The 15,340-nt window shown below is 44.1% G+C and overlaps 1 protein-coding gene across 8 annotated transcripts in view; it reads left to right on the top strand.

Moving 5' to 3' along the window:
- The window catches only part of LOC147012760 (uncharacterized), a 345,711-nt gene that overhangs the window by 289,441 nt on the left and 40,930 nt on the right, over positions 1 to 15,340 (top strand). For all 8 annotated transcript variants that reach the window (XM_085853917.1, XM_085853918.1, XM_085853915.1 and 5 more), the window contains 7 exons: positions 1,359 to 1,466; positions 1,727 to 1,780; positions 5,731 to 5,838; positions 11,277 to 11,330; positions 11,426 to 11,479; positions 12,255 to 12,308; positions 12,453 to 12,509. In XM_085853917.1, the coding sequence (XP_085710043.1) occupies positions 1,359 to 1,466; positions 1,727 to 1,780; positions 5,731 to 5,838; positions 11,277 to 11,330; positions 11,426 to 11,479; positions 12,255 to 12,308; positions 12,453 to 12,509 (489 nt within the window). The remainder of the gene's footprint in view (positions 1 to 1,358; positions 1,467 to 1,726; positions 1,781 to 5,730; positions 5,839 to 11,276; positions 11,331 to 11,425; positions 11,480 to 12,254; positions 12,309 to 12,452; positions 12,510 to 15,340) is intronic.

Genomic DNA, 15,340 nt, shown 5'->3' with positions numbered 1-15,340 from the left:
CACTTATCGACATAGCTGACTAAGGGAACCTGTATGTTGTATGCAATTGAATTCCAAATTCGTAACAATATACTTGTGCATTTTTTCCATTGTTTCCCCTTTGCCCCTCTTTCTTTTGGCCCTTCGCCTTCTGTTGTTCTACTCTTCCATGAACTTTAACACCTGTATTTTAAAAAAATTCCACCAGAATTTATAAACAGTCAGTGTTTCAAGTTCACCTGGAAAATCCCTGGGATTGCAATTGTAATTTGAATGTGCGTCACTCTTGCTGAATCGCCTGAGATTCTCATGGATAACACATCTCAGTGTGTGACTGGCATAAGACTTCCCGTTGTTCTCACGATATGATCGGATCATTCACCTCCTTCAACATTGCAAAAGAGCCCTCCTTAAAAGGCTGTGTGCCATGATGCAGTACTTGCTGCACTAAACACACTATTTGTGGCCATATACATATTATATCTGCAAGTAAAGGAAGGGAAATTATAATGAAATTAAAAATAAGACCGTGCATCCTGAAGATCACCTGGATCAGGAGCAACAGTCACTCAAACCACCCGCAGACACCCCTCGACCTAATTTTTTTTAATGCTGTTTACAAACTTTGGTATATCACGGGTGATGAACGTTGTGGTCAAGTTTCATTGAAATTGTGTGTGTACTTTCAGAAAAGCGAGCAAATAACTATTCTGAGGGGCTGAAATCACCCCCCCCCCCACCACCACCAGATCCCTGAGATCCTCATATTTATTTTTATGCTGTGAACAAATTTTGGTACATTATGAGTGATGAAGTTTGTGGTGAAGTTTCATCGAGATTGTGCGTGAAGTTTCGAAGTAGAGAGCAAATACCTATTTTGGGGGGGGGGGGTCAATCACACCCCCCCTCCTTTGAAGACCCCTTTAATAAGCGTAGATTTTGATGCAGTCAACACATCTTCGTTAGGTATCAGATATGAAGCTTGTGTCAAAGTTTCATCAAAATCTTGTGTTTGGTTCAAGCGATAATGACTGGTGCTTATGGACTGATTGACTCACTCACTCACTCACTCTCACTCACTCACCTACAGACACTGCTCGTTCACATAAGCTCACCTGACTAAAATCCAGGTGAGCTAAAAATTGGACGAATGTGCCAAAAAATGAAGAGCGGTTTTGTAATAAAGTAGAATGTACATATGAAGAGTACAGACAGATGGGGTTCCAAAAATATCACCATTTTGTGTGTGTAGTCGGCAGATGATGTCGAAGAGTAGTTTTACTCAAATTTTCAACACAAAGGAAAGCTGCTCAGATATCCTTCCGGCTTTCTTTCTTCCTGCATTCTCCATTGTTTATCCTTTTCCTTTTCCCAAACAGGGAAACACAGGACTGTCAGGTCCTGTGGGCATCAATGGGGTTGAAGGTGAAGAAGGAAAATCGGGACCAATTGGCCCATCTGGCTTTGACGGACCTCCAGGAAAGGAGGTTAGCCTTTTTGAATCTATCAAAGTGGTAATTTTTTTAACGATTGACAACGACATTGCTGAACACTTCTTCCTGTTCATAAAATGCACATGTGGTTTTGAAGATCATGTTGAAATGATGAAATATAATCGAAATGATTAAAATAACAACAGTGCACATTTGGTGTATAATGCAGATGAAAAGGATGTTAAAGATTATGTTGTCACTACGAGATCAATTATCCACCCATCTTAATTCTCATTATCTGTGCACTGACGCAGGGACAGCATGGACTTACTGGACCACAGGGAGAACGAGGTTTACCTGGACCAAAGGTCAGATCATATATCATTAAAGTCATCATTTTATTACTTCCACCACCGACCATGGATGGAGGTTATGTATTCACCCCTGTTTGTGTGTTTGTTTGTTTGTCTATCAGAAGGATATCTCTAAAAGTTGTGGACGGATTTGGACTAAACTTGCTGGACAGATTGGGTTGGTGACGAGGATGAATTAATTCGATTTTGGTGAAGATCCGAATCCAGATCCAGATAATATAATTTTTAAAGTGATTTTTCACCGTTGAGAAATATGGCCAAAAATTATACATAGCATGAAGAGTTGTGGATGGATTCGGATGAAGCTTGGTGGATAAGTTGAGGAGGTGACAATAATAAATGATTCGATTTTGGTTCAAGTCCGGAGTCAGATCTGGCCTATCAGTGGGATACAAAACGTAAACTGTTCAGCCTGGCGGAGGTATGCGCTCTACCAAGTGCCGTTCTTGTTTTTTCCTTATTGGTTTTTACAAGTGTTATTTCATTTCTTTCAAGGGGAAAGAATGGTTAATTGTTATGTGTACAATTAGATGTTGCAAGTACGTTCCCAGCCGAGGCTGGAGGAGGTTACACCAGCAAGGAGATGTGCAAGGCTCAGGGCGATGGTGAGATACCACAGGCCTTTGTTAAGGTTGTTGATTTGGTGTCCTGGAAGAAGGCTGGTTTGAAATAAAATCCTGATTTGGTGTAGAGCTGATGAAGCTGATCTTAATTTGTACCGGCCATGCACGATCCTCACAACAAAAGTTGTGAAACTGTTGGGCCTGTTAACACATGCTGAACGAACAGATGAGGCTATGTGGAAGTAGAAGTGTGACATCGGTCACTTCATCCTGACACGGTTCGAGCTTATATGACTAGATAGTCAATGCCACAATTGTTGGAGTTCGAAAAACTCAGACAACTTAAACAGCAATCCCAAGTGATACACATCACGCTTGTGTAACATGAGAATTGCATGAAGAGGTTAAGCAATACAGGTGCGTTACTGTACTGGTATGTTTCTTCCCTTCTTCCTGTTGGAGTAATTGTTTTTACCCCTCAGCCTGAATTGGGCTGAAAAAGGGGTATTGTCGTCACAGGCGTTGTCTGGGCGTCCGTCCGTCTGTCAACTTTTGGTTTCCGTCAATTTCGAGGAGAACGTCTTATCCGATTAAATCCATTTTTGCAGGGTATGTTGGGGTTGAGTAGAGGAAGGTTCCTTTCGAAAATGGGCGCGCTGCGATTTTCAATATGGCCTCCATGGCAGCCATCTTGAAATTGGTTTCCATCGATTTTGAGAACGCGTCGTCCGATTAAATCCATTTTTGCACGGTGTGTTGGGGTTGAGTAGAGGAAGGTTCCTTTCGAAAATGGGTGTGCTGCGATTTTCAGTGTGGCTGCCACGGCAGTCTTCTTGAAATTGGTTTTCGTCAATTTCGAGAATGGCTTGGCTTGTCCGATTAAATGCATTTTTGCAGTGTGTGTTGGAGTTGAGTAGAGGAAGGTTCTTTTCGAAAATGGGCGCGCTGTGATTTTCACGAGCCGCCACGGTAGCCATCTTGAAGTCTGATTGATTTTCGATATGACGTCCAACGTGCTCTAACTGAATGCATCATCGTGATATCGCTGCTTCCTTTTACAATGCATGGGCTGAGGGGTTACGCCCGCTTTGCGGAGCTATTTTTTATAATTGTGTTATACAGTTGCAAATATACTTGTACTCTTATACTATTTGCAGTGACTATGTGGATGACACACTGGTGTCAGGTCAGGTCAGGTCAGGTATGGGAGCATGCACCAGAGCAGTGCGTCGCTGCGTCCACTTTCCGCTGGTACTCCAGGGGCCTCCGTCTGGCCATCCCCCAGGCAGATGCCTGGCCCACCCCAATCTCCTTGAGATGCCGATCAACCTGCTGCAACCACGAGGCACGTGATCAGCCCATTGGCCTCCTCTATTCACCAGGCTCCCTCGCTGAGAGAATCTGGTGAGCAGGATCAGCATCAGGAAAATAAGCCACATGTCCGTACAGCCGCAGCTGACGCTCACAGACTATGTAGGTTACAAATCTCATTTGAGTCTCTCTCAGCAAGCACTCATTGGACACAAAGTCCGACCAGCGATAGCCAAGGATTCTCCGAAAAGACCTGGTACCAAAGGAATTGTCTCCATCTCAGATTCTTGGTCAGAGTCCAAGACTCACATCCATAGAGCAAGAGTGGAAGCAACAAGGACCTGAAGACTCGGACATTTATCCTCCAGCACAGGTACCGGCATCGCCACACCCGATTATCCAGTGAATCCATGACTCCCCAGGCTCGACCCAGACATCTGTTGACCTCTGACTCACAGCCAGCAGAGACATGAATATCACTGCCAAGGTAAGTGAATCTCTCCACAACCTCAACATCCTCACGACAAACAGGCACAGACAGGATAGCAGCATCCAAGATGTCATTGAAAGCCTGGATCTTAGTTTTTGATCCAGGAAATCTGTAATCCCAGCGGCTCTGATTCCTCCTTCAGCACCTCGAAGGCCCCCAAAAGGATATCGAGTCTCTGCAAAGATGACTGCATCATCTGCAAAATCAAGGTCAGAGATCTTGACATTCCCAAACGATGCACTGCAGCTTGATCTCTCCGACATTCTCCCAAGAATCCAGTCCATACAAGTGCTGAAAAGTGTGGGGGCCAGCACACACCCCTGACGAACTCCAGTAACAACTGGAAATAAGTTAGAGATGGTGCCACCACATCTCACATCACTCTCAGTACCAGAGTAGAGTTCAGACATCAGATCGATCAGTTTTGGTGGCACCCCACGAAGACCAAGAATCCTCCAGAGGGCATCCCAATTCACTGAATCGAACGCGTTACAGAGATCAACATAGGCTGCAAGCAGCCCCTGCCGAAACTCTCGACTGCGTTTGGTGAGGACCCGAAGGGCAAAGATACGGTCAATCGTTGACCTCTTTGGTGTAAAGCCTGACTGCTCTGGACGCTGGTGCTCAAGCAGATGGTAGCGAACCCTATCAAGAATTATCCGAGCAAAGACCTTGCCCGCCACTGAGAGCAGCGTCACCCCTCGGTAGTTGTTGCAGTCTTGGCAATCACCCTTCCCTTTCCACAGAGGGACAACAAGGCCCCTCTTCCAGTCAGTTGGGGTGATGCCTGTGTTCCAGGCAGAGCACAAAACTGCATGCAACGACAAGAGTGCAGTATTTCCACGAGCCTGGAGAAGTTCAGCATGGATGCCACAGATCCCTGGAGCTTTACCCCATTTCAATCGCTTCACTGCAGCCCATGTTTCCACAAGCGAAGATGGACCACACTTGATTGGAGGGTCAGCAACAGGGATTGTAACACGCCTGACGTCCAACTTGACAGCTGGTGTCTCAGCCTGGTACAGCCACTCAAAGTAACCGGCCCAGTGGGCCTTCACTTCGGACTCCTCTGTCAAGAGCCGACCACCTTCTGCTCTCACTGCAGTACACTGAGGGATGGGCTTGGATGAGCACAATGTGCAAATTCCCCTGTAAGCGGTACGAGAATCACTTGACCACAGGTGATGCTCTACCCCCTCACAGATTCCTCGCACATAGGCCTCCTTGTCCACCCTTTGTGCATACAGTTTTATGCTTCAGCTCCCTGAACAGCTCAGCTCTGCCATTCAGCCTGGCCCTGTGACTCTGGTCAATGGTATCCAGTGTCCCTTGAGAGACAAAATTCTTCTTTGCCCTTCGGTGAGTTCCAAGACGTCCACCGGCAACATCAAAGACGGTGGTCTAGAAGGCACTCCACAATTTTTCAGGACCTCCCAAAGCACCCAGACCCCCAAATCTCCACTCAGCTTGTTCGCAAACTCCTCTGGTGTGAGCACACTGGTGTGAGCCCCTTTAAATCAAGTCTTAGCTGTGTAATCGCATTTAACACCCATCAAGGTTCTTTAATTTTTCATCTTCAGGGAGTGCAAGGAGCTCCGGGTGTCCATGGTATGTTGGGGAACCAAGGACTTCCTGGAAGCATGGGCCAGCCTGGAGAGAAAGGGGACAAGGGCGATAAAGGTCCAGAGGTGAGCACACCATCTCTAGAACTTGTCCAGTCTCTCAAGTTGCACCATGTAGTACTTGTTACACACTGAGATTTAACACTTTGCTAACACAAATCCTGTTACACTTTGATAATGTGGCACAGATTAACTGACATTCACGAATTAACAAAATTCTGTTTTTTTTTTTTGCTTCAAATTTAGTCGCTAATCATTGAATGGAAAAGTTTGTTTCCTTTTCCTCCATCCCCCCCCCCCCAAGCACCCTTCACCTCCCATTTGTTCAACGCCAACACTAACCCGGCTGGGCCGTTTGTTTTCGTTTCTGCATTGTTGATGAGCTGGTACATATGAGCTCACATGGACAAATACATTTCAGAGATATTGTACATTTACATAAATCAAAAGGACAAAGTCGATTATGGACAAATTAACATGAAATGGGATTTGAACCTGGAATCTTGTCACAAATTTTATGCTGAGATGAGTTCACCAAACAACACAACTTGGATGGTCATTTTAGTAAATTTTGACTTATTTATTTAAACACATTTTGATTTTTTTTCTTTTTCATTATTTATAACCTCCATCACCGAAGATGAAGGAGGTTATTTTTTCACCCCTTTCTGTCTTTGTTTGTTAATTGCCGGAATCCTTCGGATTTCAGCAATTATGTTGTTCGGTTGTGTGTGTGTGTCTGTCTGTCTGTTTGTTTGTGTGTTTGTTTACCCTGTAGCAGCCAAACCATTTCAGCGATCATGACCAAACTGGGTACAGACATCGGCCATGGTCCAACTTAGACACTTGTCATTTTTGGTGAATCTATGTCAAAGGTCAAGGTCACCGAAAAACCGAAATTCTTATTTTCGCAATAACGTCCGCTAAAATGGTCAAATGGTCGTATCGACTTCAAACCAAATCCAAAATGTGCATCTTCCAATTCTGCATCCAACCATACGTCCCATTGGGGGTGTCACACCAACACCCTTCTTAGCGATTGGGGGTCGAATGTCAGGGGGGTCGGGTCAAAACTTTCAAATTGCGATAAAAACGCCATTTCAAGTCCAATTGACTTCCAAGTTATGATCATGACCAAACTAAGTGCTATAACTCATTAAACAGAAGACACTATCGACTTTTAAGAACCAATTTGGTTTCCAATGTTTTGTTTTTTCAGAGATCATGGAGATATAACAAAGTTATTCTGGCAATTCCTTGCTTAACGAGCAATTTCATTTGTTTGTTTGTCTGTCTGTTTGTTTGTGTGCAGGATATCTCAAAAAGTTGTGGACGGATCCGGTTTGTGGACAGGTTCAGTGTGTGACAAGGACTAAATGATTAGATTTTGGTGAATATCTGGATCCAGATCCGGATCCGGATCCAGATCCAACTACGAGATGCAATTCAACTACGAGACGAGATCCAGATCCAATTCTTCACCATTGAGAGATAGGGCCACAAACTATATTTCACACGATATCTCAAAAAGTTGTGGACGGATTCAGATGAAACTTGGTGCTCAGGTTGGGTGTGTGACAAGTACGAACTGATTCGATTTTGCTGAAGATCTGAATCCGGATCCAACTGCTCTAATTTTTTTTAAGTGATTATTCAGCATTGATAGATAGTGCCAAAACGATACGTAGCACGATATCTCAAAAATGTATTGGGCCAGATATGTTCTCATGGATCAGGCATTATGGGGCGGAGGTATGCACTCTACCGAGTGCCTTTCAAGTTTACGTTTGTTTTCATTTAGTTCTTTATTGATTGACTAGCAAATATGACCCATCGCTTCGCTGATGGCAATACAACAAGAGGGGGGGAGGGAGTGGGAGAGAGAGGGGGAGAGGAAGGGGGAAGGAGAGAGGGGAGGGGAGAGAGATGTGAGGTGGAGGGAGAAAAAGGAGTTAGGGTGATTGGAGGGTGGAGGAGGGAGGGCAGAGTGAGGAGGGGGAAAGAGCGAGGAGAAGTAGGGGATTGAGGAGGAGTGTGAGGAGAGAAAGGCAAGGCAGTGTGAGGGGAAGGCAGCATGAGGGGAGGGGAGGGGAAGGCAGCATGAGGGGAGGGAGGGGAAGGCATAAATGACACAAAGCTTGGAGGTAAGGTGGATAGCAAAGGGGGTGGTGAACAGATACAAGAGAGTATTAATACTTGTATCGATTGGGTAAAAGACTGGCAGATGAAATTTAACCTCAGCAAGTGTAAGGTGTTGGGGATGGGAAGGAACAATGAAAATAGATATTACAGGATACAAGGGGTAATTTAGGAGCATGTCACACATGAGAAGGATCTGGGGGTGGTAATAGATATGGGAGGTAAGTAGGCAGCACAGTGCCAGACAGCTATAGGTAAAGCAAATAGGGTTTTAGGCTGTATAAGGAGGGGGATCAATTATAAATCAAAAGAGGAGGTGTTAACATTGAACAGGAATTCAGTGATGCCACATCTAAAACATTGTGTGCAGTTTTGGTCACCACAGTTCCGGAAGGACATAGATGCCAGAGAGGTTCAGCGTAGGGCTACAAGATTAATTCCGGAATGAGCTCAACTCAGCTATGAGGAGCGGTTGAAAGAGACAGGGCTTTATTCACTAGAAAGGAGGCGGTTATGAGGAGATATGATAGGGATGTTTAAGATAATGAAAGGTATCGATAAAATAAGTGCAGATGAATTATTCAACAGAGTAGACAGTGACAGAACCAGGGACCATAGCCTGAGAGTAAAGAAGAGGAGAGTTAAGATGGTGGTAGTAAGACAGGGGTCATTCTCTCACAGAGTAGTTAATGCATGGAATGGTCTCCCTGGAAAGGTTGTGGCAGCAGAAAAAGTAGATAAGTTTAAATCAGAATTAGATAGGTATGGGGATGTTGATAAGACTTTTAGGTAGAGTATTAATGGGTGATTGTGTATGGAGTGCTGTTGGTGGGGGTCTTGTTAAGGGGGGTTGTGTGGTTGATGTGTGTTTTTAACCAAGCCCATGCCCCCTCTCCGAGGGGAAGAAATTAAAAATATATATAAAATATAAAATTACAACAACAACAAAAAAATACAAATATAAAATACAAACATTTTTTTTCTTTCGTTCATTAAAAACTTTTTTTTTTGCAATTTCTTCTTGGATCTTGGGTTGGTGTGGTGTTTGCGCAGGCATGATGGGCTGAATGGCCTCTACCTGTGTTGGATTTCCTTGTTGTTTTCTTGTTGAGGGAAGGGAAGGCAACATGTGGGGAGGGGAAGGGAAGGCAGTGTGAAGGGAATGCAACATGAGGGGAGGGGAGGGAAAGGCACTGTGAGGGGATGGGATGGGAAGGGAAGGCAGTGTGAGGGGAAGGGAAGGCAGTATGAGGGGAAGGGAAGGGAAGGCAGTGTGAGGGAATGGAAGGGAAGGCAGCATGAGGGGAAGGGAAGGCAGTGTGAGGGGAGGGAAGGGAAGGCAGTGTGGGGGAGGGGAAGGGAAGGCAGTGTGAAGGGAGGTGAAGGGAAGGCAGCATGAGGGGAGGGGAAGGGAAGGCAGTGTGAAGGGAAGGGAAGGCAGTGTGGGGGGAGGGGAAGGGAAGGCAGTGTGGGGAGGGAGGGAAGGCAGCATGAGGGGAGAGGAAGGGAAGGCAGTGTGGGTGGAAGGAAGACAGCATGAGGGGAAGGGAAGGCAATGTGGGGGAGGGAAGGCAGTGTGAGGGGAGGATAATGGAAGGCAGTAAGAGGGGAGGGGAAGGGAAAGCAGTGTGGGGGTGAGAGAAGGCAGCATGAGGGGAGGGGAAGGGAAGTCAGTGTGAGGGGAAGGGAAGGCAGTGTGGGAGGAGGGGAAGGGAAGGCAGTGTGGGGGGGAATCAGTGTGAGGGCACCAGAAGGCAATGCAGTGTGAGGGGAGGGGAAGGGAAGGCAGCATGAGGGGAGGGGAAGGGAAGGCAGCATGAGGGGAGGGGAAGGGAAGTCATTGTGAGGGGAGGAGAAGGGAAGTCAGTGTGAGGGGAGGAGAAGGGAAGGCAGTGTGAGGGGAGGGGAAGGAAAGGCAGTGTGAATGGAGGGGGAGGCAGCGTCCTGGAGTAAAAGTGCTTTCAATTGTCGATTGCAAAAGTGAACTTGTTGCTTTTGCAGACTTTGGTTTCTTTGATTCTGTATTCTCAACTATCACTAATGGGTACTCTCTCTGGTATTTGGTTTTCAAATGTTTGAACATATTGGATATATAAGATTAACTAACTGATTGATTGTACTTTTTATTTATTTATATTTACACACACTCCAGTGATCAATTCACTAATAAGTGGATTTGACTCTCATACTTTCTGCCAAATACTCGATCTTCGGTGAGGAAATCATGCATCAAATGATATCATGAGAAAGATCTCGGGATAACCTGAACTTACGTCATGATAGAAATGTTGCCCAGTTGAAATGTGTTTTTGATGTTTTCAAATGCAAGATCAAGGCTCCTGAAAGAGGGAGGTGACAGAGAGTAAAAAGGCAATAAACTGACAATGGGTCACAGTTAGACACAACAAGCAAGGGAATGAATGCTCAGGAAAAGAGAGAGAGAGAAAGAGAAAGGGAAAGGGAAAGAGAGGAAGGAAACACTGCAACCTGCAACTGAGATGGTTATGTCAGGTAGAGTTAATCGCTGTACAAAATATCACAGGGAGGGATGGGGGCCCTCTAAGCCACAATCCAGATTTATTTCCAGCCAATGCACTATTCACCCACCTACCAACTGGCCAGAGATGGCCAACTGGTCACTCTCAGACCAACTGAAATGAAACTTTATCTCACCTTATCGAGCATATGAGCATGATATTGTGGAAGGAAGTAAAGACTGACCAGCACAAGTTTGTCTGAAAACAGCTCCTGTCTGTGTTGACGTCAAATCAATGATATACTCACCGAGTATAGTAATAGCAGTAGTAGTAGAATAATGCGTTGAGTTACATTTTTGATGCCTTTTTCTCATCTATACTGCATATGCTGACCTCAAACATAATTGGTGGTTGTGTTCAGTAAGCTGAGATCCAAATCCTCCTCAAATGTCGTCAATCGGATGAAAATTGACAATTTTAGAAATTTAGGCCTGTTGACCTTTGGCCTATGACCTTTTGACCTCAAAAACAAATAGGATTCTGTCGGACCACCAACTATACCTTTTGGTGACATCTCGTGAAGGTCGGTTTAAAATTGTGACCTGTAGGCGATTAATGGTGAGCGGACAGCCAAACAAACGGAAGCGGTCAACATAGTTGTCAAAAAATAATTTTTTGCCAAGTAACAAACGGAGTGAAAACTGAGTACGTCCTTTTGGTACACGTCATCACCAAGTGCCGAGCAATGACGTCATGCAGCGAGGGAAATATGGAATTGGGAGGGGCGGTGTACAATTAAATATACGTTGTTTTGCAAAAGTACGTTTATGTGAATTGCATTTTGTTTGTATTGAACAAGAGGACGGTAAGGTGTTCTACTGTCTGCAGGGAGAACATGGTGTAATGGGAGAGTTGGGAATTCCTGGAAAGCCTGGAATGCAGGTCAGTCGGTTAAAGAATGTGTCATATTGGCTGAAACAATGAACCAAACAACAATGATAGCAATAAACGTTAACAGCTCATCACATGTTTCTCAGGGACCAATGGGAAAACCTGGCTCAGTGGGTACAGATGGCATGGTTGGACAAAAGGTACGGACAATAACCATTGTGTCACCTTTGCTGTGCTGACCCATCATGTTGTCATCGAAATGACGTCACCTCCTGTTTGATAAACTTGTTTATCCATCTTAAAGTTTAATGAAAAGTATTAAGCGTTGTAATTTATACTCCAGGTTTCCAGTTTTCTGCCATCTGCAGACTCCGTCTTTTGAAAAGAGTATGCCATTGTGTCCGGCCACTACGACTACATTAACAGCCCCAATTATTCCTACCCTCTCGTGTGGTTACCTGAGAAACGTTTTTGGTGCAAGTCTTTCACGAACCAGATGGCCAGGCCTGACGTTTGTCTGAAGGTGACAGGAATTTGGAATTTGGTTAGGGTGCCCGCCGGCAATAACTCACTATTTAAAAAGGACACTGTGAGATCTTCAATGTCCACAAACGAATACTAACGGATGGGACACCAACGTAACATCCATCTGAGAGATAATGAACCCATTGATGCCTCACCCAGTCTGCAAAACACCAGGGTGATAGCATACAGCTGGCTCAAGATCCAAACCCAGGCTAGACAGCCAAGAGGTGAGTACGCATACCTCTAGGCTATCCTGCCAGCTCCCTTGGACAAATTCCTTGCTTTGAGTTTGCTGGATAATTAACAATGCCTGTGGGACATTGAAGTGCCCTAATGTTGATATGCACTGATACAATGGGCCTAATGTGCTGTGCCATGATTGTCTAGCTTGTGACCTTGTCATAGCAAAGAAACTTTCATCCAGAATGAATTAATATCCCTTTTGTCTAGGGACAATCAGGAAACACAGGTATCCCTGGCCTCAAGGGGAATCAAGGACCAGAGGTAAGATGCAACCACACCACTTTTCTGTTTCATCACCCATACCCTGGTCAATCTCACCCTGTCTCCCCCCATGGTTTCCTTGCACCCACCTCTGTCCTTACTTTACACTTCTTGAGAAAGTGATGTTCCACCTTTATCATGCAGGGCGCTGTGACAGGACAGGCTGGGGAGAAAGGGCAAACTGGACAACCCGGAAAACCTGTGAGTGGATGCGTCACCACTGAAAGAGTAAATCACGGCTGAATGTCCAACAAAGTTACTAATAGTGAAATTCTCCCACTCGGTAGAAAGCCTCATTAGTTTGATGGTTGGATAAATTTGTGCTGTTTGTGCGTTTAATCATGACTTGTATGTTTGTCTCTCCTAATGAAACGTACTTCAAGGGAAAAACTTCTTTCCTCCTATTTTCGGTTCAATTTAAATGTTAATTATAAGTGTGTGTGTGTGTGTGTGTGTGTGTGTGTGTGTGTGTGTGTGTGTGTGTGTGTGTGTGTGTGTGTGTGTGTGTGTGTGTGTGTGTGTGTGTGTGTGTGTGTGTGTGTGTGTGTGTGTGTGTGTGTGTGTGTGTGTGTGAGAGAGAGAGAGAGAGAGAGAGAGAGAGAGAGATAGGGAGATATATATATATATATATATATATATATATATATATATATATATATATATATATATATATATATATATATATATATATATTTTGTTATCTCCATAATTCAGATTTCACAAGGTGGAACGGAGTCCTCCCAGGGAAGTATACACCTTCGTTTCAGTGAAAGATCATGATTCATGGGCTAAGTTGTGAAGTTGGGTTGTTCTCAGAGTTCTGTTCTGAGGGCTCTTTTCAGGATTGTCATTGAGCCCCAGACAGCCTCCAACTGCAGCTCGTTTGTCATCATGTTCCAAGGGATGGTTTATAGGATATTCGTAAGGTTCTTCTTTTTCATTCCTGTTGTTCCAATTATCATTGCTACAATTTTTGGCATTCTTCAGCTTCCAAGATATTTTCACTTCATTCTTGAGGTCACGGAATTTGGTAATTTTCTTGATTTCTGCATTTTAGACCAAGATCACAGGGTATTGAAACATTAATTAATTAGCAATGCCTTCTTTTCCTTTTTATCTGAGTCTTATGTATAGTCGCAGTGCTCTGTTTTCTATTGCTCACACTGGGTGGGATCATCAGGTCGTACATGAGCGTTATATCCTTTTGTTTTCAATTAGTGTTATTGGTTCAAGGTTCCATGAGTTTTGTGAAAATGGGATATTGAAATTTCTGCAGATGCGCTTGTGGATTACTCAACATACCTTGTTATGCCGTTATGTGTACAGCTGTTCTGACATGAGATTTTAACATCCTGATTGGAGGTGGCTCGTGCTTTCTGTTTCTACCTTGCAAAATCTACACTTGTCCGATTCATTCAATCCTGCCACTTTCTTAAAACCATTTGTGTAGTGTCCTTGGTCTTGGCCATTTATAATGATTTGTTCTCCGTCCCAAGTGAGCTGAACTATTCTTCAACATTCCAGAGATCTTGAGCATCCTTTGTCTATCTCCAACCTGTCCAACTCTTTTTTTTATATTTCCCTGCTCTTTTGTCTTTCTCCCAGTTGTCACTACATATCTGTTGATATTTTGTCTTGTATGTTTCTTTTGTCTTTTTTGCAATCGTTGGGGCTGTATTTGTTGCTTCTTTGGTTTGGTGTGTGACATCTTCGATTCGCACTTGATTTTGGAAGTGTTTTGCAAGGTGAGTGAGGATACCTTTTCTGGTTTGTTGGGTTCATGCTTGGATACAAATTGGATTCGGTATTCTGTTGAACATTTCACATACTCTGCTAATCCTAAAGTCATTGCTACGTGCATTTGCTTGAGTTCAATCAAGCCGCTACCTCCTTCTTTCCTCGGCGGTTGCATTCTTGGGATGCATTGATTTTAGCTCACCTGGACTTTAGTCAGGTGAGCTTATGCGATCGAGCAGTGTCTGTAGGTGAGTCAGTCAATCAGTCAGTCAGTCAGTCCGAAAACACTTCAGTCATTATCGCTTGAACCAAACATACGATTTTGAGGAAACTTGGCCACAAGCTTCATATCTGATGCCTAACTGTGAGGGGGGGTTTTACGGGGTTTTTTTGACCCCCCCCCAATTTTTTTTAGGTATTTACTCTCTTCTCCAAAACTACACACACAATTTCAATTAAACTTGATCACAACCTTCATCACCCGTAATGTACCAAATTGTATCGACCACATCGAAATCTGCACTCATGAAGGAGTCTCCGGGTGGGTGGGGGAGGAGTTTTGAATCCCCAAAAATTGGTATTTGCTCTTTTCTCCAAAACTACACACACAATTTTGTTGAAACTTAACCACAACCTTCATCATCCGTCACATACCAAAGTGTAATGACTGTAACAAAATCGATGCTCGTGAAGGGAGTCTACGGAGGGGGGAAGGGGGGTTCTGATTCCCCCGGAATAGGTATTTGCTCTCTTTTCCAAACTACACACAGAATTTCAATGAAACTTGACCACAACCTTTATCACCCTTGATGTACCAAAGTTTGTTCATGGTATGGAAAAAATTTGGGTTGAAGGGGTCTGCAGGGGGTTTGAGTGACTGTTGCTGCTGATCCAGGTGAGCTTCAGGACAGGTGGTGTTATTTTTATATTCCATTTTATGTATCGTGAAGAGTTTTCTTGTTTTGATACGTCGTGTTTTTTTATTTCCGCTTGTGGCTAGTTTACTATTCCGCAGCTGTCTTGGAACACTGACACTACAAGTTGTTTTTATGGCTTTGATTTTGTCCTTTGACTGAAGGTATGTTTTCAGGATTAGCCTTATTCTACAGAGATATTCTTTGGTAATTGTTTTGCACATTTTTTGTGACATATTTAGCGGCCCTCCTCTACTCCAAGGTATTTATGTGATGCTTCATTCTATAGCTTCTGTATTGCTGTATCGAGGTAGATTTTTATGTTGTCTGTTTTTGTTGGTCTACCTTTACGAATGTGCATTTGGCACACTTACCTAGGCC

The sequence above is a fragment of the Eptatretus burgeri genome, chromosome 14 (genome assembly GCF_056783735.1).
Source record: "Eptatretus burgeri isolate ZD-2024b chromosome 14, Ebu_testis_v1, whole genome shotgun sequence".
In the NCBI taxonomy this organism is placed as follows: domain Eukaryota; kingdom Metazoa; phylum Chordata; class Myxini; order Myxiniformes; family Myxinidae; genus Eptatretus; species Eptatretus burgeri.
The sequence above is the reverse complement of the archived record's forward strand: the minus strand, read 5'-3'. Positions and strand labels throughout refer to the sequence as shown.